Source organism: Lithobates pipiens, unplaced genomic scaffold, assembly GCF_037356315.1.
Source record: "Lithobates pipiens isolate NorthernLeopardFrog02 unplaced genomic scaffold, aLitPip1_a1.2 Scaffold_27, whole genome shotgun sequence".
NCBI lineage: Eukaryota > Metazoa > Chordata > Amphibia > Anura > Ranidae > Lithobates > Lithobates pipiens.
The window spans coordinates 9,410,850-9,438,349 of record NW_027507788.1 but is presented as its reverse complement, the minus strand read 5'-3'; the positions used below and the strand labels follow the sequence as shown (position 1 = coordinate 9,438,349).

Below are 27,500 nucleotides of genomic sequence, written 5' to 3'. Positions count from 1 at the left end.
CCCATCATGCCTCTGACTCTGGGGGTCATGCTTGTGGCTGTCGGAGTCTTGCTATACCTCATGGGACTTGTAGTTCTGCAACAGCTGGAGAGCCACAGGTTGAGCACCCCTGCTTTAGGGGATCCGGACTGTGGCCAGCGGGAGTAGAACATGCCTCAACATCAGTGCCCCATCATTGGTTTTAATGGGAGAAATGGTGCCCCATTGATGGTGTCAGTATAAGTAAAAGTGCTGCATTGATGGTGCCAGTAGGAGGAATGGTGCCCCATCATTGGTGTGAGTAGGAGGAATGGTGCCCCATCATTGGTGTCAGTGGAAGGAATAGTGCCCCATGATCGGTGTCAGTGGGAAAAGTAGTGCCCCATCCTTGGGGTCAGTGGGAGAAATCGTGCCCCACCATCGGTGTCAGTGGGAGGAATTGTGCTCCATCATTGGTATCAATGGAAGAATAGTGCCCCGTCATTGGTTCCAGTTGGTGGAATATTGCCCATTATTGGTGTCAGTTGGTGTAATAGTGCCCCATCATTGGTATCAGTTGGTGGAATAGTGCCCCATTGATGGTGTCTGTAGGGGGAATGGTGCCCCATCATTGGTGTCAGTTGGTGGAATAGAGCCCCATCATTGGTACCAGGGGGAGGAATAGCGCCCCATCATTGGTACCAGGGGGAGGAATAGTGCCCCATCATTGGTGTCAGTTGGTGGAATAGTGCCCCATCATTGGTGTTAGTGGGAGGAATGGTGCCCCATTGATGGTATCAGTAGGGGGAATGGTGCCCCATCATTGGTGTCAGTTGGTGGAATAGATCCCCATCATTGGTACCAGGGGGAGGAATAGTGCCCCATCATTGGTGTCGGTGGGAAGAATAGTGCCCCATCACTGGTGTCGGTGGGAAGAGTAGTGCCCCATTGATGGTGTCGGTTGGAGGAATAGTGCCCCATTGATGGTGTCGGTTGGAGGAATAGTGCCCCATTGATGGTGTCGGTTGGTGGAATAGTGCCCCATTGATGGTGTCGGTTGGTGGAATAGTGCCCCATTGATGGTGTCGGTTGGTGGAATAGTGCCCCATTGATGGTGTCGGTTGGTGGAATAGTGCCCCATTGATGGTGTCGGTTGGTGGAATAGTGCCCCATTGATGGTGTCAGTAGAGGGGGAATGGTGCCCCATCATTGGTGTCATATTTTGTGGAATAGTGCCCCAAGGGCCAGATAAAAGCAAGCAAAGGGCCACATCCGGCCCCCGGGCCATAGTTTGGAGACCACTGCTATAGACATACATCTTCCTGATATATAATAAAATATATATATCATTTTACAGTCAACTTTAAGTCTCACCAGACACCTTACAATCTGATTGTACAATATTCTTTAGATCTACCAACAACTACAGTGGGGGAAATAATGATTTGATCCCCTGCAGGCTGTGCGAGTTTTCCCGCTTACAAAGAAATGAGGGGCCTATCATTGTTATCAGAGGTGGATTTTATATGATGGAGACAGAATATCAACCGAAAATCCAGAAAACACACACACACCATACAAATGCTATAAATTAAGTTGCAGTTCAGTGAGTAAAATACGTATTTGATCCTCCTGGTAGTTGGTGACCAGGTTTGCACACATCTCATTTTTGGATTTTGGAGTAATCGGGAGCGGTGATCAGTGTTGTGTCACACACAGCCCCCTACAGTTAGAATCACTCCCTAGGACACACTTAACACCTTGACCTCCCCCTAGTGTTTAACCCCTTCCATGCCAGTGACCTTTACACAGTAATCGGTGCATTTGTATAGCACTGATTGCTGTATAAATGCCAATGGTCCCAAAAATGTGTCAAAATGGTCCGATGTGTCCGCCATAATGTCGCAGTCATGATAAAAATCGTTGATCGCTGCCATTACTAATATTACAAAAAATTTATAAAAATGCCATAAACTATCCCCTATTTTGTAGACACGATAACTTTTGCGCAAACTAATCAAACGCTTATTGCGATTTTTTTTTTTTATTATTATTATTATTTTTTTTTTTTACCAAAAATATGTAGAATAATACGTATCGGCTTAAACTGACGAAAAAAATGTGTTTTTTTTATATATTTTTTAGGGATATTTTTTATTGCAAAAAAAAAAAATGCGTTTTTTGTTTTCAAAATTGTCGCTCTATTTTTGTTTATAGCGCAAAAAATAAAAACTGCAGGGGTGATCAAATACCACCAAAAGAAAGCTCTATTTGTGGGGAGGAAGGGACGTCAATTTTGTTCGGGAGCCACGTCGCACGACCGCACAATTGTCAGTTAAAGCGTCGCGGCGCCGAATTCGCAAAAAGTCCTCTGGTCTTTGGCCAGCCAAATGGTCCGGGGGCTTAAGTGGTTAAGGCCATGGGGCGGCCTAGCCGGTCTCCAGACCTTAATCCTATAGAAAATGTATGGAGGGTGCTGAAACTTTCGCGTTGCAAAGAGAAAGCCAAGAAGCTTTAAGGATTTGGAGAAGATCTGTAGAGAAGAGCGGACCGAAATCCCCCCTCCTGAGATGTGTGCCAACCTGGTTGGTCACCACCTACAAGAAACGTCCTGAACTCTGCGCTTGCCAACGTGGGTTTCACTACTAATCGGTCGGAAATTTCGGGGCAGCAAAAGACCGATGAGAGCTTTTTCGTCGGAAAATGCGACCGTGCGTAGGAATTTTGCTTGCCGAATTTTCCGCCAGCAAAAAAGATCGAGAGCATGTTCTCAATTTTTCCAGACGGGGAAAAAAACGTTTCTATCGGAAATTCCGATCGCGTGTATGCAATTCCTTCTTTTTATTTTATTTTTTAAAGCGGAGGTCCACCCTAAAGTGGACCTTCCGCTCATCGGAACCCTCCCCCCCCTCCGGCGCCACAATTGCCACCTTTCAGGGGGGAGGGGGGTGCAGGTACCTGTACAGTACAGGTATCTGCACCCACTTCCGGGATAGTTCTCTGCGGAAAGGGGCGTAGATTACGCCCCTTTCCGAAAGTCCCCCGCTGCCTGCTGGGAAACACACAGATCCCAGAGGCAGCGGGGACCATCCTTATTGCGCAGCGCGACTCGCGCATGCGCAGTAGGGAACCCGGGAAATGAAGCCGAAAGGCTCCACTTCCTGATTCCCATACCCAAGATGGCGGCGGCAGCACCCGAGAGACGATCGAGAGATCGGCTTCGGGTGCCGACATCGCGGGCGCGCTGGGCGGGTAAGTGTCACTATTTTAAAAGTCAGCAGCTGCAGTATTTGTAGCTGCTGGCTTTTAAAAAAAAAAAAAAAACGCGGAGTCCCGGCGGACTCCCGCTTTAATACTTTATTTTATATCCAATTTTTTTCATTTACAAAATAAATACATGTATAAAAAGAAGAGGGAACAGATTCATACATGCATGCGCGTGTATGCGATTCCGACGCGTAAAAACTCACGCATGCTCAGGTTCAGCCACGAGACTGAAGCTATTGGCTATTGAACTTCCTTTTTTTTTTTTCTAGTCCCCCCTCGTACGTGTTGTACGTCGCCGCGTTTTTGACGGTCGGAATTTTGGTGTGATCGTGTGTAGGCAAGACAGCTTGAGCGAAATCCCAGTCGGGGAAAACCATCGGAGCTTTTTTTCCAACCAAAATTCCGATCGCGTGTACGCGGTATAAGTCATGTTTGGCTTGGAGATCAAATACTTATTTTACTCACTGAACTGCAACTTTGTAGCATTTGTTTTATGTAACTTTTTTATTTTTTTTCAGAATTTTTGGTTGATATTCTGTCTCTATCATATAAAATACTCCTATGATAAACATGATAGACCCTTCATTTCTTTGTAAGTAGGCGAACTTACACAATCTGCAGGGGAGCCAATCATTGTTTCCCACCCACTGTATGTGGTGCAAGAGTCTGTCTGATATTATTGGTGTCAGTTGGTGTAATAGTGCCCCATCATTGGTGTCAGTTGGTGGAATAGTGCCCCATTGATGGTGTCTGTAGGGGGAACCGTGCCCCATCATTGGTGTCAGTTGGTGGAATAGATCCCCATCATTGGTACCAGGGGGAGGAATAGTGCCCCATCATTGGTGTCAGGGGGAGGAAAAGTGCCCCATCATTGGTGTCAGTGGGAGGAATAGTGCCCCATCATTGGTGTCAGTGGGAGGAATAGTGCCCCATCATTGGTGTTAGTGGGAGGAATAGTGCCCCATTGATGGTGTCAGTAGGGGGAATGGTGCCCCATCATTGGTACCAGGGGGAGGAATAGTGCCCCATCATTGGTGTCAGTGGGAGGAATAGTGCCCCATCATTGGTGTCAGTGGGTGGAATAGTGCCCAATCCTTGGTACCAGGGGGAGGAATAGTGCCCAATCCTTGGTACCAGGGGGAGGAATAGTGCCCCATCATTGGTGTCAGTGGGTGGAATAGTGCCCCATCATTGGTACCAGGGGGAGGAATAGTGCCCAATCCTTGGTACCAGGGGGAGGAATAGTGCCCCATCATTGGTGTCAGTGGGAGGAATAGTGCCCTATCATTGGTGTTAGTGGGAGGAATAGTGCCCTATCATTGGTGTTAGTTGGAGGAATAGTGCCCTATCATTGGTGTTAGTGGGAGGAATAGTGCCCCATTGATGGTGTCAGTAGGGGGAATGGTGCCCCATCATTGGTGTCAGTTGGTGGAATAGATCCCCATCATTGGTACCAGGGGGAGGAATAGTGCCCCATCATTGGTGTCGGTGGGAAGAATAGTGCCCCACAATCTGCAGGGGAGCCAATCATTGTTCCCCCCCCCCCCCACTGTATGTGGTGCAAGAGTCTGTCTGATTGGATACAAATTGATTGGATAGATTAGGTAGGTCCTCACATGGGTGCTCAACCTGTGGCCCTCCAGCTGTTGAGGAACTGAGGCTTTGCAAGGCTGGCAGTTACAAGCCTGACCCCCCCCCCCCCCCCCAAGGGCAAAGGCATGATGGGACTTGTAGTTCCGCAACAGCTGGAGAGCCACGGGTTCCACGCCCATGTGCGTATTTATATCGTTTTGGTAAAATTCAAAGCTGGCCGCGCAGCAATTGTACAGTCAGGTTGCAACGTGCGTGGTGGACTTAAGTCTATCGAAGTCCCCGCCCATGCCTATGGGCAGCCAATGAGAGTTCAGTATTTCCTGTCCTGATGTCCCCCACCCCCTCTTGGGTTAACCTTCTTGTGAACGCTATTGGGGCTTATTCAATAAAAAAATGCCGGTAGGAGCAATGAGCATGTGTAAGAGCGTCGTACCCCAATGGCGGTCGGTCATGTTGGCCAATTTAATATTCGATCGTATGTATCATTTTGTAACGCTGAGGCTCTCTCCTCTCCACGCTAACCTCAATTTATAAAATCATAAGGACGTCATTTCATTCACGAGCTTGATTTGCTTTTAACACTTTTTTTTTTTTTATACCGCTAAAGACATTAACCATTGTTTGGCCTTTAAGGGGTTAAAAAAAAATAATCAAGGTTTTCATAATCTTACACATCACCAACAATTCCTGACCAATTACAGCTACGTTTTCAAAGAAGCACGACTTTCATTATGCAAATCCGCTCCAGGCTGGAGACTTCGCCTGGGCTGGGATGATGTCATCAGTCTGCCGCAGGCAGGAGGAAGCATTTCTGCAGTCTCCTCCTTCCTCAATGTAGCACTGTAACGCGCATGCACAGAATGCAAACACAAGAAGCATTTCCTCAATCCCATCTCCTCCCCCCCAGTGATCAGACTGTACAATGTAACTTTTTTTGTAAGTTAAGAGGCTGCAGCAGAGGCTGATCTGTGTCACGCATTTGTGAACACGGCCAAGAACGGCACCTCAGTCCAAAAAAAAAAAAAAAAAGTGGATGGTCAATAATGGCTACAACGCTTTACACATTGCTCCTTGTGTTATTGAATAAGCCTCTCTATATGGACAGTCTGCAGTCTCTTGTGTGGGTGATCTCGCCCCATCCCCCCCCCCCCCAACGCTCAGTGTACGTAGCAGTCTCTTCTTGCAGGCTGGCCGCTGTGCTGTCTGTGTTGGGCTTGGCTATGCCGTCTCGTACCTCTTGTTACCTGTCTGTCTGTTCACAGAGGGTGATGTAAAGTTGGCCATCTCATCGCCGCATGGCTCCAACTCCCCCAGACCAGGTGAGACTTTCTGCTCCATGTGACATCTCATACACCAGTCTGTCTGACCACCTCCCCCGCCTTGGCGGAGTGCCCCCAGCCTCACTGTACCTCCACTTCTCCACAGTCTGTCGGCGGCACGGGAAACTGGCCGGACTACTGCGAAGCTTCATGGCGTCCAGGCCCAGCAAGCAACGCCTGCGCCAGAGGGGGATCCTGCGGGAGAGGGTCTTCGGGACCGACCTGGGCGAACACCTGCTGGACTCCGGAGAGGAAGGTGAGGCTAAACCCCCCCCCCCAACCTGCTAAAAAGAAAAACAAAAAGGAGTTTGTGTCTCTGCCCTCCCACAATGAGATTTCCCTGCAGTAGTTTGTGTCTGTGCCCCTCCCACAATGGTGAGATTTCCTTTAGTAGTTTGTATCTATGCCCCTCCCACAATAGTGATATATCCCGCATTAGTTTGTGTCTCTGCCCCTCCCACAATGGTGAGATTTCCTTTAGTAGTTTGTATCTATGCCCCTCCCACAATAGTGATATATCCCGCATTAGTTTGTGTCTCTGCCCCTCCCACAATAGTGATATTTCCTGCAGTAGTTTGTGTCTCTGCCCCTCCCACAATGGTGAGATTTCCCACAGTAATTTGTGTTTTTGCCCTTTACACAATGGTGAGATTTCCCTCCAGTAGTTTTTGTGTCTGCCACTCCCACAATAGCGAGATTTCTCCCCAGTAGTTTGTGTCTGTGCCCCTCCCACAATGGTGAGATTTCTCCCCAGTAGTTTGTGTCTCTGCCCCTCCCACATTAGTGAGATTTCCCACAGTAGTTTGTGTCTCTGCCCCTCCCACAATATTGAGATTTCCTTTAGTAGTTTATCTATGCCCCCTCCCACAATAGTGATATTTCCCGCATTAGTTTGTGTCTCTGCCCCTCCCACAATGGTGAGATTTCCCACAGTAGTTTGTGTCTCTGCCCCTCCCACATTGGTGAGATTTCCCACAGTAGTTTGTGTCTCTGCCCCTCCCACATTGGTGAGATTTCCTGCAGTAATTTGTGTTTTTGCCCCTCCCACAATGGCGAGATTTCCCTCCAGTAGTTTGTGTCTCTGCCCCGCCCACCATGGTGAGATTTCCCCATTGGAGTTTGTGCCTCTGGCCCTCCTACAATGGTGAGATTCCCCCCCCCCCCCCCCCCCCCAGTTGTTTGTATCTCTGCCCCTCCCATAATAATGAGATTTTCCCCAGTAGATTGTGTCTCTGCCCCCAGAATGCTATGATTTCCACTAGTAATTTATGTCTCAGCCCCTCCCACAGTGATCAGATTTCCCTCCAGTAGTTTGTGTCTCTGCCCCTCCCACAATGGCGATATTTCCCCATTGGAGTTTGTGTCTCTGCCTCTCCCACAATGGTGAGATTTCCTTACAGTAATTTGTGTCTCTGCTCCTCCCACAATGGCGAGATTTCCCCCCCCCCAATAGTTTGTGTCTGCCCCTCCCATAATAATGAGATTTTCCCCAGTAGATTGTGTCTCTGCCCCCAGAATGCTATGATTTCCACTAGTAATTTATGTCTCAGCCCCTCCCACAGTGATCAGATTTTCTTCCAGGAGTTTGTGTCTCTGCCCCTCCCACAATGGCGAGATTCCCTCCAGTAGTTTGTGTCTCTGCCCCTCCCACAGTGGTCAGATTTCCTCCAGTAGTTTATGTCTCTGCCCCTCCCACAGTGGTCAGATTTCCTCCAGTAGTTTGTGTCTCTGCCCCTCCCACAGTGGTCAGATTTCCTCCAGTAGTTTGTGTCTCTGCCCCTCCCACCATGGCGAGATTTCCCTGCAGTTGGTGCAGAACTCTCACCCTTAGAAAATCTCAAGACATATAAGAAGCTCTCATGTATTGGAGTTTGGACTACACTGAAATGTTGCTTTCCGGTGGACATGTCCTTGAAATGTCATTCGTTTTCCTTCTGACAATTAGTGAAGCTTCAGACCAGAAAATCAGCTTCCTCGCTCACGTCAGTCAGGCTCGGATTAACTTTTCATACCCTCTAACCTCTTCTTTTCTCTTGTCTCTCAGTGCCCCGAGTCCTCGTCTCCTGCACCACGTTCATAGAGAAGTTCGGGATAGTGGACGGCATATACCGCCTGTCTGGGGTCTCCTCCAACATCCAGAAACTCAGGTCAGTAGAAGCTTCATTCCTTCATTCTATATCCTAGCCAGACCCGTGTTCTCCTGTCACCATTATGATGTCATTCCAACAATGAGGTGCGAGGCACGCCGTGCTTTGTGCCGCCGGGTGTTCAGGGTCTCCAGGTGGATGGATGGGCTCTGTAGTCACCATATTCTTCCTACCGCCTTCTACGCAGCTGAGAGGAGCATTAGAGTACTCATCCAGATGTTCCGTTCTGAGACATCTGGATTAAGGAGATGAAGAGGATTAGTCCTCAGTTTTCTGAGGAAGATAAAAATAAGACGAAAGAAGAACTTCACTACCAACGTGTCCTAGATTTCTATTTCCAGAGAGCGGAACTCATCACAAGAGATGGTTCCTCTAGTAATGGTGATGAGTATCTCTCTCCTGAAATATTCTGCTCTGCTGGAGGACTCTGCTCCTTCCTCTTTAACTCTCCTCTCCTGAAATACTCTGTTCTGCTGGAGGACTCTCCTCTCCTGAAATACTCACACTACTGGAGGACTCTGCTCCTTTCTCTATAACTCTCCTGAAATACTCTCTTCTGCTGGAGGACTCTCCTCTCCTGAAATACTTGCACTACTGGAGGACTCTGCTCCTTTCTCTATAACTCTCCTCTCCTGGAGGACTCTGCTCCTTCCTCTATAACGCTCCTTTGCTGAAATACTCTGCACTGCTGGAGGACTCTGCTCCTTCCTTCCATCTAACTCTCCTCCCCTGATATACTCTGCTCTGGTGGAGGACTCTGCTTCTTCCTCTATAACTCTCCTCTACTGAAATACTCTGCTCTGCTGGAGGACTCTCCTCTCCTGATATACTCTGCACTACTGGAGGACTCTGCTCCTTCCTCTCTAACGCTCCTCTCCTGAAATACTCTGCTCTGCTGGGGGACTCCTCCTCTTCTTCCTCTATAACTCTCCTCTCCTGAAATACTCTGCTCTGGTGGAGGACTCTGCTCCTTCCTCTATAACTCTCCTCTCCTCAAATACTCTGCACTGCTGGATGACTCCACTCCTTCCTCTATAATGTTCCTCTCCTGAAATACTCTGCTCTGCTGGAGGACTCTGCTCCTTCCTCTATAACTCTCCTCTCCTGAAATACTCTGCTCTGCTGGAGGACTCTTCTCCTTCCTCTATAACTCTCCTCTCCTGAAATGCTCTGCTCTGGTGGAGGATTCTGCTTCTTCCTGTATAACTCTCCTCTCCTGAAACACTGCTGCTCTGCTGGAGGACTCTTCTCCTTCCTCTAACTCTCCTCTCCTGAAATACTCTGCTCTGGTGGAGGACTCTGCTCCTTCCTCTATAACTCTCCTCTCCTGAAATACTCTGCTCTGGTGGAGGATTCTGCTTCTTCCTCTATAACTCTCCTCTCCTGAAATACTCTGCTCTGCTGGAGGACTCTTCTCCTTCATCTATAACTCTCCTCTCCTGAAATACTCTGCTCTGGTGGAGGATTCTGCTTCTTCCTCTATAACTCTCCTCTCCTGAAATACTCTGCTCTGGTGGAGGATTCTGCTTCTTCCTCTATAACTCTCCTCTCCTGAAATACTCTGCTCTGGTGGAGGATTCTGCTTCTTCCTCTATAACTCTCCTCTCCTGAAATACTCTGCTCTGCAGGAGGGCTCTGCTCATTCCTCTATAACTCTCCTCTCCTGAAATACTCTGCACTGCTGGATGACTCTTCTCCTTCCTCTATAACTCTCCTCTCCTGAAATACTCTGCACTGCTGGATGACTCTTCTCCTTCCTCTATAACTCTCCTCTCCTGAAATACTCTGCTCTGCTGGAGGACTCCTCTCCTTCCTCCGTCTAGCTCTAAATATCCAGAGCTGTGATTCCAGCGGTGGTGAGTTACCTGAACATTCTAGAAGGAGATCCTTCTTTCTCAGCACATTGTATATTCGGTTGGTAGTCGGGATTTGTTGTGTTGTGTCTGTTATGTGACCCCTGAGAGACTCTCTTCTTGTTTTTCTCTATTTGCAGACATGAGTTTGACAGCGAGCGGATCCCCGATCTCTCCCGGGACACTTATCTCCAGGATGTACATTGCGTCAGTTCTCTGTGCAAACTTTACTTCCGGGAGCTGCCCAACCCCCTACTCACCTATCGCCTGTATCACCCCTTTACTGTGAGTGGAGGACTAAAGTAATAATAGCCTAAAGCCCCATACACACTATCAGATTTTCTGCTGATTTTTCTCTTCAGCTTTACCAAAACCATGTAGTAGAAGGGCCTGCCTGATTGCATGCAAATTGAAACTCCTAAGGTTTGACCTCATATTATATGGTTTTGGTAAATCTGAAGGAAAAAATCATCAGAAAATCTGATAGTGTGTATGGGGCTTTAATTGTTATCCAATATTTAACACTCCTCCTGTTACATTCTCTATTATAGAAAATAAATAAGAAAGTCCAACAGGGATGGTGGGAACCGCTCATAATGGGCACAGCGGGAGTACAGACCCAGGAACTCAGCACAGGGATGGTGGGAACCCCTCATAATGGGCACAGCGGGTGTACAGACCCGGGAACTCAGCACAGGGATGGTGGGAACCCTCATAATGGGCACAGCAGGTGTACAGACCCGGGAACTCAGCACAGTAATGGTGGGAACCCCTCATAATGGGCACAGCGGGTGTACAGACCCAGGAACTCAGCACAGGGATGGTGGGAACCCCTCATAATGGGCACAGCGGGTGTACAGACCCGGGAACTCAGCACAGGGATGGTGGGAACCCTCATAATGGGCACAGCAGGTGTACAGACCCGGGAACTCAGCACAGTAATGGTGGGAACCCCTCATAATGGGCACAGCGGGTGTACAGACCCAGGAACTAACCACAGGGATGGTGGGAACCCCTCATAATGGGCACAGCGGGTGTACAGACCCAGGAACTAACCACAGGGATGGTGGGAACCCCTCATAATGGGCACAGCGGGTGTACAGACCCGGGAATTCAGTACAGGGATGGTGGGAACCCCTCATAATGGGCACAGCCGGTGTACAGACCCGGGAATTCAGTACAGGGATGGTGGGAACCCCTCATAATGGGCACAGCGGGTGTACAGACCCGGGAACTCAGTACAGGGATGGTGAGAACCCCTCATAATGGACACAGCGGGTGTACAGACCCAGGAACTCAGCACAGGGATGGTGGGAACCCCTCATAATGGGCACAGTGGGTGTACAGACCCAGGAACTCAGCACAGTGATGGTGGGAACCCCTCATAATGGGCACAGCGGGTGTACAGACCCAGGAACTAACCACAGGGATGGTGGGAACCCCTCATAATGGGCACAGCGGGTGTACAGACCCGGGAATTCAGTACAGGGATGGTGGGAACCCCTCATAATGGGCACAGCCGGTGTACAGACCCGGGAACTTAGCACAGTGTTGGTGGGAACCCCTCATAATGGGCACTGCGGGTGTACAGACCCGGGAACTCAGCACAGGGATGGTGGAAACCCCTCATAATGGGCACAGCGGGTGTACAGACCCGGGAACTCAGCACAGGGATGGTGGGAACCCCTCATAATGGGCACAGCGGGTGTACAGACCCAGGAACTAACCACAGGGATGGTGGGAACCCCTCATAATGGGCACAGCGGGTGTACAGACCCGGGAATTCAGTACAGGGATGGTGGGAACCCCTCATAATGGGCACAGCCGGTGTACAGACCCGGGAATTCAGTACAGGGATGGTGGGAACCCCTCATAATGGGCACAGCGGGTGTACAGACCCGGGAACTCAGTACAGGGATGGTGAGAACCCCTCATAATGGACACAGCGGGTGTACAGACCCAGGAACTCAGCACAGGGATGGTGGGAACCCCTCATAATGGGCACAGTGGGTGTACAGACCCAGGAACTCAGCACAGTGATGGTGGGAACCCCTCATAATGGGCACAGCGGGTGTACAGACCCAGGAACTAACCACAGGGATGGTGGGAACCCCTCATAATGGGCACAGCGGGTGTACAGACCCGGGAATTCAGTACAGGGATGGTGGGAACCCCTCATAATGGGCACAGCCGGTGTACAGACCCGGGAACTTAGCACAGTGTTGGTGGGAACCCCTCATAATGGGCACTGCGGGTGTACAGACCCGGGAACTCAGCACAGGGATGGTGGAAACCCCTCATAATGGGCACAGCGGGTGTACAGACCCGGGAACTCAGCACAGGGATGGTGGGAACCCCTCATAATGGGCACAGCGGGTGTACAGACCCAGGAACTAACCACAGGGATGGTGGGAACCCCTCATAATGGGCACAGCGGGTGTACAGACCCGGGAATTCAGTACAGGGATGGTGGGAACCCCTCATAATGGGCACAGCGGGTGTACAGACCCGGGAACTCGGCACAGGGAAGGGTGGTCACGGATGTCATTTATGTCTTCCAGCAAAGCCTGGCTTGTTGCACATGGGGTAATAGAGGGACAATGTGGAGGTGAAACAATGTTTTCAAAACACAGAACTTTGTATCGTGCTGGAAAGACATATTGTGTTACAATTTGTTACAATTGGAAACATTTCATTTCCAGACTCTGTCATAAGAAATAATTGTTTCCGTGTCATTCCTTGTCTGTGGATGGCTCCCTTGGTGCTGCGAAGGTTCTAGAAGTATCTGTTGTGTTCAATAAGAAATGTTGAAATCTCTTCTCCTTCTATGAGAAGTTCTAGTTTTATATACAGCAATCTGCAGAATATTCCTACAAGCACAGCCTTCCTGGGGGGTTATTTACCAAAACTGGAGAGTGCAAAATCTGGTGCAATCCGCTTCAAACTTCCACTTGTTCAATAAAGCTTTGAGAAAACCAAAAAAAAAAAAAACTAGATGCTGATTGGCTACCATGCAAAGCTGCACCGGGTTTTGTACGCTCCAGTTTTAGTAAATCGGCCCCATAGTGTCTGCAGTTCCCCACATAGCATGAAACAATAGCCATGTGCTTCCTGTTGGATAATTCAAGAGCCTGTATGAGCTGGAAGAAGAGGTTTCATTCAAACCATTTCCAATTTTAAATCCCCTTCAGGAAGCCATGTCGGCCACCGCAGAGGAGGAGAAGCTGATTCGTGTTCATGATTTAATCCAGCAACTCCCACCCCCACATTATAGGTGAGCAAAAGTATTATTGCATGCGTAAAGGAGCCAGTAAGGGGCGGAGTCATACTAATCATTCATTTTTATGGTCCAAGGTCAACTGTACATCAATAGAAAAATGGAGATTACTGCGCGAAAAAAAAAAAAAAAAAAAAAAACTAAAATAAAGCGGCTGCTAAAACTGTGAGATACACACATGTACAGATAAGAAATTCAATGTAGCAGCACTATAGAAATAAAAGCAAATAAAATAACACAAAAATAAAAAATAAACAAATCCAAACAGTGAATATATGTGAACTACAGCACACAGAAACGTGTGTAAAGTTATGAAAATTGCTAAACAGTCCATAAAAAAACGCATCGGTGTAGACTCTTGTGATATATGCCTCTCAGACAGCGCACCTCCACCACATAGAATGCGCACTTACCAAAAGAAAAGCTTTAGTGAGCTTGCGGCTAATATACCCAGCCAGGGCCTCTATCCGGGGAGATGTTGAATGTCCACAGGAAGGGCAACTGGAACTTTGCACCAAACGACCGGGGAGACTCGAGCATCAACCCACCAGGGGGATGGGTCAGGCGTTACCCAGAGAAGCAAGAAGACTCTCCATAGCATAAAACGTACCAAAGGTTTATTTAAAACGATTAAAATTGCACTTACAGAAGTGTTATAATAATCAAAAGAACACCTGTCCGCTGAGTACAGCGTGATGACGTCGGCACGTCAACCTCCCTACGTGCGTTTCGTCACAAACTGACGTAGTCTCGCTTGCGAACACCTGTCCGCTGAGTACAGCGTGATGACGTCGGCACATCAACCTCACTACGTGCGTTTCGTCACAAACTGACGTAGTCTCGGAACAGTCATCGCATTATATAGTGAAAAAAACTGAACCACGCCTCGATCTGAGTCTTGGGAGGTGGGAATCCAATCCTCCCGAAGGGGAGTTATAGAAACAGTACATTGAAGGGTTAAAAAAAAATATTTAATAAGAATTGTAACAAGACACCTGTACATCAACCCACAGATATGACCTAATATCTTTTAAAGGGGGGATTTTAAATACGTGCAATGCTGTTTCAACCCAGGCGCTCCACTTTCACCTCCTTGATCATCCTGACTTGCAGCAATAAAAAAAACTTTGCACCAAACGACCGGGGAGACTCGAGCATCAAACCACCAGGGGGATGGGTCAGGCGTTACCCAGAGAAGCAAGAAGACTCTCCATAGCGTAAAACGTACCAAAGGTTTATTTTAAAACTATTAAAATTGCACTTACAGAAGTGTTATAATGATCAAAAGAACACCTGTCCGCTGAGTACAGCGTGATGACGTCAGCACGTCAACCTCCCTACGTGCGTTTCGTCACAAACTGACGTAGTCTCGCTTGCGAACACCTGTCCGCTGAGTACAGCGTGATGACGTCAGCACGTCAACCTCCCTACGTGCGTTTCGTCACAAACTGACGTAGCCTCGCTTGCGAACACCTGTCCGCTGAGTACAGCGTGATGACGTCAGCACGTCAACCTCCCTACGTGCGTTTCGTCACAAACTGACGTAGTCTCGGAACGGTCATCGCATTATATAGTGAAAAAAACTGAACCACGCCTCGATCTGAGTCTTGGGAGGTGGGAATCCAATCCTCCCGAAGGGGAGTTATAGAAACAGTACATTGAAGGGTTAAAAAAAAATATTTAATAAGAATTGTAACAAGACACCTGTACATCAACCCACAGATATGACCTAATATCTTTTAAAGGGGGATTTGAAATACGTGCAATGCTGTTTCAACCCAGGCGCTCCACTTTCACCTCCTTGATCATCCTGACTTGCAGCAATAAAAAAAAAAATTATAAATACGTCAAAAGATCAATTAAAAGTTGCTGTCAGGTGACCGCTTCTGTCTCCTCCTACCCTTTTCATGGGAGATGACGGATGGGAGCACCAAAGAAGAGATTTTGTATGGCAATGATTGACGCACATTTAGGGGACTGCATGTCCAATACAACTTTGTGCCACTTGCAGTGAGGGGTGTGTACAGAGCATGTTATTGGGTGTATTAATATTCCTTTACCACTCAATCTCAAAAGATACTGTTCCCTTTTCTGTCCTTATTTAGATACCATATCCCAATATTAAAGACTGTTGTATGAATTGCGCCACCTTTTTTTTTTTTTCATGCAATATCTTAGAAATAGATATAAAAATGGCAGAAGGAATGTCCTTACCAACATACTTTATATTTCAAACCATCAGCCCATATGGTCTAATGGAACCCGGGCATACGCGGCGGTGACATTCCAGTAACAATTGTATATAACTAAATCACCCAGGAAGTGACTTGATAACTATGTATATATCCCATCCAATAAGTATTCACTTGTTACTAAACCCACAACAGTAAAATCAGTCCAGTCTGCATATGCATAAAACATGCCTGTTATAGTCACTGTGGAGAGGTTTATTCTCTGCATCGTGTTTGTTCCTGTCTTCTCTGATCCTCCCTTCCACTGACTCCTAATAATTTCCTGATCTCAGAGTCTAAGGCTGCACATGCTCAGTTTGGTGTTTATTGCTAGTTTTTTTTTTTTTTTTGGGAGGGTGCATGTGATCAGTACAGGGCCAATCGGCACTGTCCAGACAGAGGGTCAGGGGTCTTGTAGTCTGTTAACACAGACCGCTCTAACCGCTGATGAGAAAAGTTACTTAGCAGTTTAGATTTACTAAAATAATTGCATTTCCACGTTCTGTGTACTGTGGGAGACCAGATATTGTGAATACAGGGCCCTGGGTTTAGTAACACTTTAAGGCTGTTGAATTCACTGCCAGTTCCACAAACCCTTTTGCCACTAGAGGTACCAACTTCTCTGTTGGTTCTCTGGCCTTAGGGAGGGATAGGGGACCCCCTTTACCGTGCCCAAATGTATTGTCAGAACATTTTGTAATCAGTGAGTGCTGCATTCAGGTGTCATTCAATGCATAGGTACATTGCTGGGTGGGATTACTTTGCCAATCAATCTGGTAAAAACGCCACCCAATACCTTTTTTGGTAGTGTCACCCAGGCAGTTTTCAAAATTGGGAGTTGAAAGATCAGCTAAAGACCGACCGTTGCTACTGTCAACTGTCTACATACACTGCACACTCAGGAGCTGGGAGACAGTGTTCTAAGCCCTATAGTTTACAGCAGTGGTCATCAACCCTGTCATCAGGGCCCACTAACAGGCCAGGTTTTATGTATTACCTTGGGGAGATGCAGACTAGAATACTGCAATCATTGAGTAGCAAATGATATCACCTGTCATGTATTTCAGTTATCTTGCAAAACTGGCCTGTTGGTGGGCCCTGAGGACAGGGTTGGTGACCACTGGTTTACAGGATAGCAACTAGTGGGATAGCATGAAAGCCTTTCATTCCCTTACCCAAACTGAAGAGTTAATCGCATACATTTTATAAGTAATATTACCCGAATCATTGTATTGTTGCATAAGCCCAGCTGTGACTGGTTCTCTTTAAGCTGTCCCAAGGTGCCAAAAAATCAGCCTTAGTAGCTTTACAGGGGAGTAACGTTGACCAATAACCTCTTACCTCCTCCCCCTTCAGAACACTGGAATACCTGATGAGGCACCTTTTCCGACTCAGCGTGCATAGTGACCACACAGGGATGCACGCCCGGAACTTGGCTATTATTTGGGCCCCAAATTTGTTACGGTGAGTCCAAGATATTGATCTTGCATATTAACTCTACCGATGTTTTTTACACTTGTGCCTTACTCTTCCTATCTCATTGCAAAGTCTTTGGATGGTTGCCTTTTCAGAAATAATTAAATTGCAAAGTAACACCGCCAAGATGCTCCCAACCCTGCCCCCCCCCCCCCCCCCGAGTTTGTGTTGTACTTGCCTCCCATTGATAATGCTCACTCAGTGCCCACGCAGCTGATGTAGGGATTCACAATTTTCCTCTTTATTCTCTAGGGCAGTAATGGCGAACCTTGGCACCCCAGATGTTTTGGAACTACATTTCCCATGATTCTCATGCACTCTGCAGTGTATTTGAGCATCATGGGAAATGTAGTTCCAAAACATCTGGGGTGCCAAGGTTCGCCATCACTGTTCTAGGGCTTATGGGACAGAAGAGAGCACTTCTGATTGGTCAGCGCTGACTCTGAGAAATCAGAAGCACTCTGATCCATCCTGGAAGCCCTGCAGGACGATGAGGGAAAAGAGTGGGGATTTTAAATCCCTGGACCTCTACACTGGCTGCGCTGGCATTGACTGCACATCACCCATGGAGGCAAATACAGCAGGGACTGTGGGGGGGGGGGGGGGGTTGGGGGGGCATAGGGTCTTATTTGAACTTCTGAAATCTTTATACGAAAAAGGTGAGCTCTTCATAATTTATTCTCTCTGTTAATTAGCAGTGATGCTGATTGCAATGCCTAGCAGTAGCAGATAGGTGTGCCGCCCTTTCATTCTTGAAAAATCTAAATATCATGAAAAAGATACAATAATGAACATATGTTTTCATTTATATATACTCTGCAGATCTCGGGATATGGAGACAGCTGGCACACCTGGAGCAGATGCGTTTCGGGAAGTGCGAGTTCAGTCTGTCCTGGTGGAATTTCTCCTGATCAATGTCGAGACTCTCTTTAGTGACACCTTCACCTCCATAGGTAAGAAAAAAAAATCTTCTTGGAGCATTATAACCTCTCCTACTGCCTATTTTTTTCCTTTCCAGCATGTGTCTTCTCTCCAGTTGCTATGTCTCTGAAGCTTACCAGCTGGCTGTGTATTCACTGTGATGTAGCTTCACTAGAACTTTGGCTTAATACTTGACTGAATATTTTTTAACTATAAATGCTTGACGCGGCTTCAAAAAGTAAAGCAAGCACAATATTTTTCTTGCTGCTGCAAATGCTTTAGGCTTTCCACCTCTCTTGCTCACTTTGACGGCTGTAAACATTGGGAACCGCAATGGGTGCGACTCAACCCCCACTCGTCTCCAAATGGATTGTTGTTTGGCAGTATTAGTCCAAAATAAAAAAGTAATGATATACTTGCATTATCCAGGGCAGTTCCTTCTTTTTCCTCCATTGGATAGCGCTTGCTTATCTTTGACCAACTTTTGGTTATCTGCCATGGATGAACTGAAGGCTCCTTTTTATTTTTCTCTTGCACCTGAACTCTGCTGTCTTGTCTTCTGCTTTTACCCTTTCCTAAATGCTGGCCCTTGCCATGTATCCCAGCGTGGCTTCTCTTCTTCTTGCGCAGCCACATGCCTCATCCTAATTCTTTGGAGCTTGAAGATGACCAGAAAGCCTTGTAAAAAAAAAAAAAAATCCCCACAGTTGTCTATATTTTGTTTCTTTTTCTTGCCCTCTTCTATCAGCGAAAGGATCTGGTTTACGCAGAGGATCCTGTGCGTCCGTGAGGCTCCGCCTGCTAACATTACCTGAAGCATGGTACCAAGCGAAGAAGAGGACTTGTGCCTCCCAAATTCCAAATGAAGAAAATGTCCACATACCAGAGGCTTCGCTCCAGGCTGACATCTAGTGGCACCGCCTACTATTATATCCATGTTTTTTTCAGTTGAATTCATTGACAGCTCGTCGGTACTAGCAAGAAATTTGGGCTGTTCTCACCCATAAACGTTTTGGGATTTGGTGGCTTAAACGCTTTCTTTTTTATTTTTTTTATTTTTTAAGTGATCATACAGAATTACGTCTACAGGAAGCAGCAGAAGCCCCATACAATACAATTTTCCCAAGTGATGCAATTGAATTGCTATAATAGGATATGGTGAATGTTGGGATCTAAGCGATTGCAAGTGTAATAAAGGGATGAAAGTTGGATAGCTTGCAAAAGCATGATCCTTAAAAGTACTAGTAAAGGACAAAATGTTTTTCAATTTGGCATTTTTTTTTCCTCTCGAATAATTGTTTTTGGGAGACAGACATGTTAGAAATGGTCACCAGATCTCAGTTGTTTCCCTCTAAAAATAAAAAAATAAAATTAGCACCAGCGTCTTCCTCCGTCACCTAAATGGAAATGCCCATTTGACCAGAGTTCTTTTTTCTAGCAAGGATATTTTAAGGTGGTCAGATCGACCAAACATGGTTTGATGGCTTGGACAACTTTGGAATGTTCTCCACTCCACTCTACTGTCATTGTTTCACACAGAATGCCCTACTTTACATTGTATACCTCTGAATATACGTTGGACAGCCAAATGAATGGATATCGGAATGGAACAGAATAACTTGTGATGACTTCTCTCAGTTGAAATTTACTTGTTGCCAATGTTTTACTTTTTTTCTTGTCTTTATTTATTCTGAACTTTTGTTGAGTAAACATCCTGCTGTGTTTTCTTAGTATGCATCCCATTTCTTACATGGGTCCAGTAAACCCCCCCCCTGCCATATTTTATTGTATGGATGAATTGTGCAGAAAGACGTTTGATCTCAAAATGATCAAAGTCCCGAATAAACCTCTCAACAACGTGTCGGTCCTTCACTTTGTGTTTGTCATAATGGAGGTGTTTTAAAAAGGATAGCTGTAACCAAAATTGGTTTTCTGCACAGATACAGCGAAGCAGGATATTTCAGGAGAGGAGAGTTAGAGGAAGGAGCAGGGTCCTCCTGAGAGATGTAGGAGCAGGGTCCTCCTGAGAGATGTAGGAGCAGGGTCCTCCTGAGAGATGTAGGTGCAGGGTCCTCCCGAGAGATGTAGGAGCAGGGTCCTCCGGAGAGACGTAGGAGCAGGGTCCTCCCGAGAGATGTATGAGCAGGGTCCTCCCGAGAGATGTATGAGCAGGGTCTTCCCGAGAGATGTAGGAGCAGGGTCTTCCCGAGAGATGTAGGAGCAGAGTCCTCCCGAGAGACGTAGGAGCAGGGTCCTCCCGAGAGACGTAGGAGCAGGGTCCTCCCGAGAGACGTAGGAGCAGGGTCCTCCCGAGAGACGTAGGAGCAGGGTCCTCCCGAGAGACGTAGGAGCAGGGTCCTCCCGAGAGACGTAGGAGCAGGGTCCTCCCGAGAGACGTAGGAGCAGGGTCCTCCCGAGAGACGTAGGAGCAGGGTCTTCCCGAGAGACGTAGGAGCAGGGTCTTCCCGAGAGATGTAGGAGCAGGGTCCTCCCGAGAGACGGAGGAGCAGGTTCCTCCCGAGAGATGTAGGAGCAGGGTCTTCCCGAGAGACGTAGGAGCAGGGTCTTCCCGAGAGATGTAGGAGCAGGGTCTTCCCAAGAGATGTAGGAGCAGGGTCCTCCCGAGAGATGTAGGAGCAGGGTCTTCCCGAGAGACGTAGGAGCAGAGTCCTCCCGAGAGACGTAGGAGCAGGGTCTTCCCGAGAGACGTAGGAGCAGGGTCTTCCCGAGAGACGTAGGAGCAGGGTCCTCCCGAGAGACGTAGGAGCAGGGTCCTCCCGAGAGACGTAGGAGCAGGGTCTTCCCGAGAGACGTAGGAGCAGGGTCTTCCCGAGAGACGTAGGAGCAGGGTCTTCCCGAGAGACGTAGGAGCAGGGTCTTCCCGAGAGATGTAGGAGCAGGGTCTTCCCGAAAGATGGAGGAGCAGGGTCCTCCCGAGAGACGGAGGAGCAGGTTCCTCCCGAGAGATGTAGGAGCAGGTTCCTCCCGAGAGATGTAGGAGCAGGTTCCTCCCGAGAGACGTAGGAGCAGGGTCCTCCCGAGAGACGTAGGAGCAGGGTCCTCCCGAGAGACGTAGGAGCAGGGTCTTCCCGAGAGATGTAGGAGCAGGGTCTTCCCGAAAGATGGAGGAGCAGGGTCCTCCCGAGAGACGGAGGAGCAGGTTCCTCCCGAGAGATGTAGGAGCAGGTTCCTCCCGAGAGATGTAGGAGCAGGTTCCTCCCGAGAGACGTAGGAGCAGGGTCTTCCCGAGAGACGTAGGAGCAGGGTCCTCCCGAGAGACGTAGGAGCAGGGTCCTCCCGAGAGACATAGGAGCAGGGTCCTCCCGAGAGACGTAGGAGCAGGGTCTTCCCGAGAGACGTAGGAGCAGGGTCCTCCCGAGAGACGTAGGAGCAGGGTCCTCCCGAGAGACGTAGGAGCAGGGTCTTCCCGAGAGACGTAGGAGCAGGGTCTTCCCGAGAGACGTAGAAGCAGGGTCTTCCCGAGAGATGTAGGAGCAGGGTCCTCCCGAGAGACGGAGGAGCAGGGTCCTCCCGAGAGGGGGAGGAGAGGGAGGAGCAGGGTATTTTAGAAGAGGAGAGTTATGCTGCGTACACACGAGAGGACTTATGTCCGACAGACCTCCAAAGGAGTTCCGCCGGAGTTCCGACGGAGTTCTGGCGGACTTTTCGACCCAAAGGACTTGGACACACACCATCACACCAAACTCCGACGGAGTCGAACGTGATGACGTACGACTGGATTCGAATAAGGAAGTTCATAGCCAGTAGCCAATAGCTGCCCTAGCGTCGGTTTTAGTCCGTCGGAGTAGCATACACACGAGCGGATTTTTCGAAGGGGACCGGGTCCGGCGGAGTTCCGTCGGGAAAATTTGAAGCATGCTTCATTTCTAAAGTCCGTCAGACTTTGGCGAATCAAAAGTCCGTTGCAGCCCACACACGATCGAATAGTCTGACGGACTCAGTCCGTCGGAGTTTGGATGTTAAAAAGTCCGCTCGTGTGTACGGGGCATTAGATAAAAGAAGGAACAGAGTCTTCCAGCAGTACAGAGTATTTCAGGAGAGGAGAGCTATAGAGGAAGGAGCAGAGTCCTCCAGTAGAGCAGAGGCCTTCAGGAGAGTTGGATAAAAGCTCATTATTAAGACTGAAAAGTTGACTATTGATTTAGAATTCTAATGCATGCTTCTGATTAAGTACTACCAGTCATAAAGTATTTTTTGATAGTGCAAGGCAACTTACCTAGCACACCTCCTTCCAGCACTGCAAGCCAACCAACCGCCCATTACATTTTCGTTTCTTGTATGAGGCAAGCTCAGCTATCAAAGGACAGCTAAAAGCATGACCGCTGTGAAGGAACTTATCCCCCCCCCCCCCATTTTAAGAAAAAGGGGTGTCCTAAACATATCTTTCTTTTAAATATATATGAATGTTTTAAGCAAATGTTTGTAATTAAATCTTCTATCCTGGTATAGAAATGTTTCATATTTCCCCCACCTCCAGTGCAGATTAAAGGTACGGTATCCTCCTCCTCTCTTTCGTCTAGCACAGAGCTATGCACAGTGTATATGTCATCCCCTGCACGGTATTTGAGTACAGCTAGGTGTCGCCTTGCAACGGTCTCCGTTTTTTTTTGTCCTCCTTTCTGCGATGCTGGAACAGACCAAACTCGCCATGCCGCTCCTTCTTCAGTGACTTTGCACAAGTCCTTTGTCATTGCTGAATAGCCGGGTTACTGGAGTGTGAACGGATTACTGCAGTTTATAAATAAAGCTGAGTGAGGTGGAGTATGGAGAAAGAAAAGGGACAATGGATTTGCTTTTGCAAGCTTGCTTCATAATAACTTCATTGAAAAAAAAAGGTTATGGGATGGTCAGCCAAGATAGAGATAGATCAGTATATATATATATATATATATATATATGTAGTATATAGCAGTAGTTTGGATAACGCGCATAATTCATTCCAGAAGAATGCTTCTTTTCCAAGACACTTGTATATCAAAGCGAGTTTCCCCATAGAAGTCAATGGAAACTCAGATAATTAGTTCCACAGTGACTTCTATTGTATGCAGTACTGCATGTGACCAGAGGTGTGCGGGGGGCGCCAGAGACACTCGAAAACCGTTTGGATGCACTCAGAAACTGAGTGTTTCTGAGTGGCTCGGAGTCTCACCAGCGTCCCCGAACCTCTGGCCAAATGCGGTACTGCACACCACAGAGGCTTGAATCCTACTAGTTTTGCGAGACAACGCTCTCAAACCGGGTCAGGATTAAAAAAAAAAAAATAACAGCTCGTATTGCGAAACGCTCGTTAACCGCGTTACTCGCAATCCGATGTATCACTGTAGTATAGTTACATTGTATACATAGGACATGACTGGATGACATGACTTAGTATATTGATGTGTCCAGTGCCAGGACAAGGTCATCTAGAGCCCAAATTGCTGCTCCCCCCCCCCCCAAGATGAATGCACATTGTGTCAGCAAGAATCCTCCACCCCATAAAAACGGAGCACTAATCTGTATGCACTTCCCCCCCCCAGCTAATAGCCTCTCCCCCCCCCCCCATAAGCCCCGAAGCACAAATCCCCCCCTTCAAAACAAATTCCCCCCTCTTAGCACAAATCTTCTACCCTTCAAATGTCCTCTCTGAGCACAAAATTCCAGTCCCCCTATTTCCTATTCTAGCACAACCCCCCCCCCCCCCAAGTTCCCCTCAAGCACAAATACCCCCCAATCATCCCTAATGGCACATATCCCCCCCCAAAAAAAATCCTAGCACAATATCATTTTCTATCACAAATTCCCCCTCCCAGCACAAGTCCTGTTCCCCCCCCCATCCATACCCAAAATCCCCCCAAATCACCACTCCTAGCACTCCTCCCCAAATTTCCTCTCCTAGAACCTTTCTCGCCTTCTGCCCCCCCCCCCCAATTTCCTCCTTCCAACACAAATCCCCTTCCCTCAATCTCCTTGTGGTGCCCCCCCCACCTTACATAATACCACAGTGCCCAGTGAAGCCTCCCCTCCTGCCCACCCCTTGTATTGGCTGCGTCTGCTCTTGTCTGCTAGATGTTGTTTTCCCAGCTCAGTATAAAGTTTTCTTAAAGTGGTTGTAAACTACCCATTGAAGTGACCGGCCTCCGATGATACACAGAGATTAAACAAATGTAGGTTGTACCTGTTTATCTGCTGCCCTCTCTGCTCTGCAGCCTTCTAAAACGCCCAGATCAAAGGCTTTTTCTCAGCTCCAGGAGGCGGGGGGGGGGGGCAGGGGTCTGATGTCTAAAACTGCACTGCACAGAGAGGTGAGCTGAGTATAATCTGAGAACTGAGTGGAGGGAAAGGACAACCCTCTGCCCCCTCTACAGAGTCACATAGGGAAACATGGCCAGCTGAAGCTGTCAGTCACAGGCTGTGTGCTGGGGAGGCTGTCCCCTTTAGATTGTCTGGTGTTGATCTAATCTGTTAGAAGTGACCAATGGAAATAGCAGAGGAAGGAGATAGTAGAGAAAAATGACAATCAGTGCTTTGTATTGAGGCAAGTGCACACTGTAGAAAGGAATGCTTTGTCAATACCTTCATTTAGGAGGCTTACAACTAGCGTTGCACCGATACCGGTGTTGGCATTGATGCCGATGCTCAACATTTACACACGTACTTCACTACTTCTACTTGTGCAAATGCTCCAATAATAAAACCGATACCTTTATTTGCGTTTCCGTTGTGACTTGCATTGACATCTGTTAAATGAAGTTGCAAGGCCCAATGAAATCAGAGGTCCGAATCGCACTGATCTGCGGCTTTGAAATCGCGCCGAAGTAGCGCAAGTTCCAAGCCGCATCGGTGTGAACCAGGGCCCTGCCACTTTGAAATCGCGCAACTTCAGCTAACAGACGCGTTTCGCACCGTTAAAGACGCTTAATCCTAGCCAAGCTTTGATTAAGCTCCCTTAACAGTGCGAAACGCGCCAGTTATCCTCTGGACCTGTGTCTCTGAAGTATGGATTAAGCTTTATTCAATAAAGGCGTTATTTTGGAGTGCGGCCGTCCTTTTTCCATTTTCTGCCATTTGGCTTTGCTGAGCCGGCACCCTTCATCTCCTACTACTAGGACGGTGTGAACACAAGCGATGCCACCTGGAGCGGTAATCACCTTGATTAAATGTTAATTCGCTGTTGTAACACACCCGGGTGGGCTGAGAGCGCGCACTCTCTGCGACCCGAGCCTACACTTGAAGCCTATTGGAGCCTCTGGCTCTAATTGGTGCTTAAAAAAAACAAAAAAAAACAGCCCCTCCCAGTTGGAATTAATGCGCTGATTGTCCTGAAAGGGGCCGGACACATGGATAGGGGAGGTGGCAATGGACGGGGGGGGGGGGGGGTGGTGTCCTTAATGGATGGGCCACCCCTGCTCAGCTCTCTTTTCTGTGCTGCCTCCTGGAACTGAGGAAAAAAGAAAAACCCTTTGATCTGTGTGTTTTTAGAAGGCTGCAGAGGAGAGAAGGCTGCAAATGAACATGTACAACTTACGTCAGCCTGCCAGGAAGGATGACAATTGTGAAGCATTGAGTTAGCATCATCAATCTGAAACAAGTAGCTCTGTTACTGGTAGGATTTCCGGGGTAAGAAACACTGCAACAAAGTCACAAAATGAAGGCCTAGGAAACCTGTATGGTGAGGCCTAATGCCAAACATACCGAGGAGCATGCCCTTTAAAGAAAGCCTTACCTTCCCATCAGTGGCAACCAAACAGACCTGTTCACTGTGTGGGACACTCGATGGCTCTTGAATAGGAAAAAGATTTTAATCAGCAAAAGTATTATGGCCTAAGTTGCCTTGGCCACAAAGGCAGGGTACCCCCCCTGCCCCCCACCACTATTATGGGGGGGGGGGGGGTTAAAAAAAAAAAATCAAGAGACTTGGTTGGTTGAGCTGAATGTTTATTGTGCTTTTTTTTTCCCAAATTATGTGTGCACTGTGCATCAAGTCTGTCATGCTAATCTATTTCTACAGCCAGCCTTGGATAAGGGTCTACCCCACTTCTGGTCCCCTTTGGCTGGACTGGGTTAAGGCCAACTATGGGGGCTCATCCTTTTCGCAATTGCTTTCAACCATCATGCAAAGTAGTGCTGCACTTCATGTGTTTGGGCTTTGAACAAAACTTTATTTTTTCAGTATCGCACGTACACCCAACGAGGTGCCTCCAACTGACGCGTTTCAAGCTATATTTAGAGTGAAACGCGTCAGTTTAAGATGTCTGCCAGGGCGCGTATACCACTGAACAATAAAGTTTATTCAAAGCCATGATACAGAGCGTGGCTTTCTTGGATATTTAATGTCCTGGCTTTAGAAACTCCTTTGATACAGTCGCCATGACCAGTCCTTAACGTTGGTCCTTGTGTGTGTGTGTGTGTCTTTGCAGGTCGCTGTGGTCCTATCAGGCCCCGATCCCTGCTGGGAGGATGCCCATCCGGACGTCTCGTCAGCCTGCAGGAGGCGCAGGCACGCAGCCAGAGCCAAAGGGAGGCAGCAGAGAAGCTGGGGGCTGAGAAAACCTCACCCAACAAGCAGGAGAGGGCGCTGGAGAGCAGCGATGAAAGGTGCCCACAGGAAGGATGTAGACGTGTGCAATTCGTTTCCTTCCGAATTAGTTTTTCTAGACGAAATTCTACAAATTCGTTGATTTGGAAATATTCAAATTAACGCACTCTTTTGACGACTTTTTCGTAAATTTTGAGATTCGGAAATTCGAGCAGCCGAAAATTCTAAAACACGAAATTCTAAGTAATGACTAACAATTAAATTATAGGTATTGGAATTACCTTTCAAAAATGTGGCTGTTGGTGAACGTAGAGAAAATTAATTTATCCGAAGTTACGGACTATCCGAAATAACGCATGCTGCATCTAAACGAATGGAACGTACAAATTAATAATAATAAATAATAATGAAAACTTTTTTTTTTTATTATTATTCATTACGTTCCATTCTTTTAGATGTTGCATTCGTTATTTCCATCATAACTTTGGATAAATTCGTATTATGTCCACTAACAGCCAGTAGTTAGTAATAGTTAATATTAGTTCTCCTTTTCGGATTTTTCGAATCTTTGGACCTTTGAACCTTTGAACCTTAGAATTTTTGAATCTTTGAATCTTTGAATTTTTGAATTTTTGAATCTTTGAATTTTTGAATCTTTGAATCTTTGAATCTTTGAATCTTTGAATCTTTGAATCTTTGAATCTTTGAATTTTTGAATCTTTGAATTTTTGAATCTTTGAATTTTTGAATTTTTGAATCTTTGAATTTTTGAATTTTTGAATCTTTGAATTTTTGAATCTTTGAACCTTTGAATTTTTGAATCTTTGAACCTTTGAATTTTTGAATCTTTGAATTTTTGAATCTTTGAATCTTTGAATCTTTGAATCTTTGAATCTTTGAATCTTTGAATTTTTGAATC

The 27,500-nt window shown here is 47.3% G+C and overlaps 1 protein-coding gene across 1 annotated transcript in view; it reads left to right on the top strand.

Annotated features, from left to right (window-relative positions):
- Positions 1-27,500, top strand: part of ARHGAP33 (Rho GTPase activating protein 33) — a gene marked incomplete at its 5' end in the record, with an annotated part of 52,504 nt that overhangs the window by 11,630 nt on the left and 13,374 nt on the right. The window contains 8 exon segments of the mRNA XM_077456386.1: positions 6,081-6,137; positions 6,244-6,393; positions 8,182-8,284; positions 10,278-10,422; positions 13,329-13,411; positions 17,002-17,109; positions 17,944-18,074; positions 26,463-26,640. Coding sequence (XP_077312512.1) covers positions 6,081-6,137; positions 6,244-6,393; positions 8,182-8,284; positions 10,278-10,422; positions 13,329-13,411; positions 17,002-17,109; positions 17,944-18,074; positions 26,463-26,640 — 955 coding nt within the window.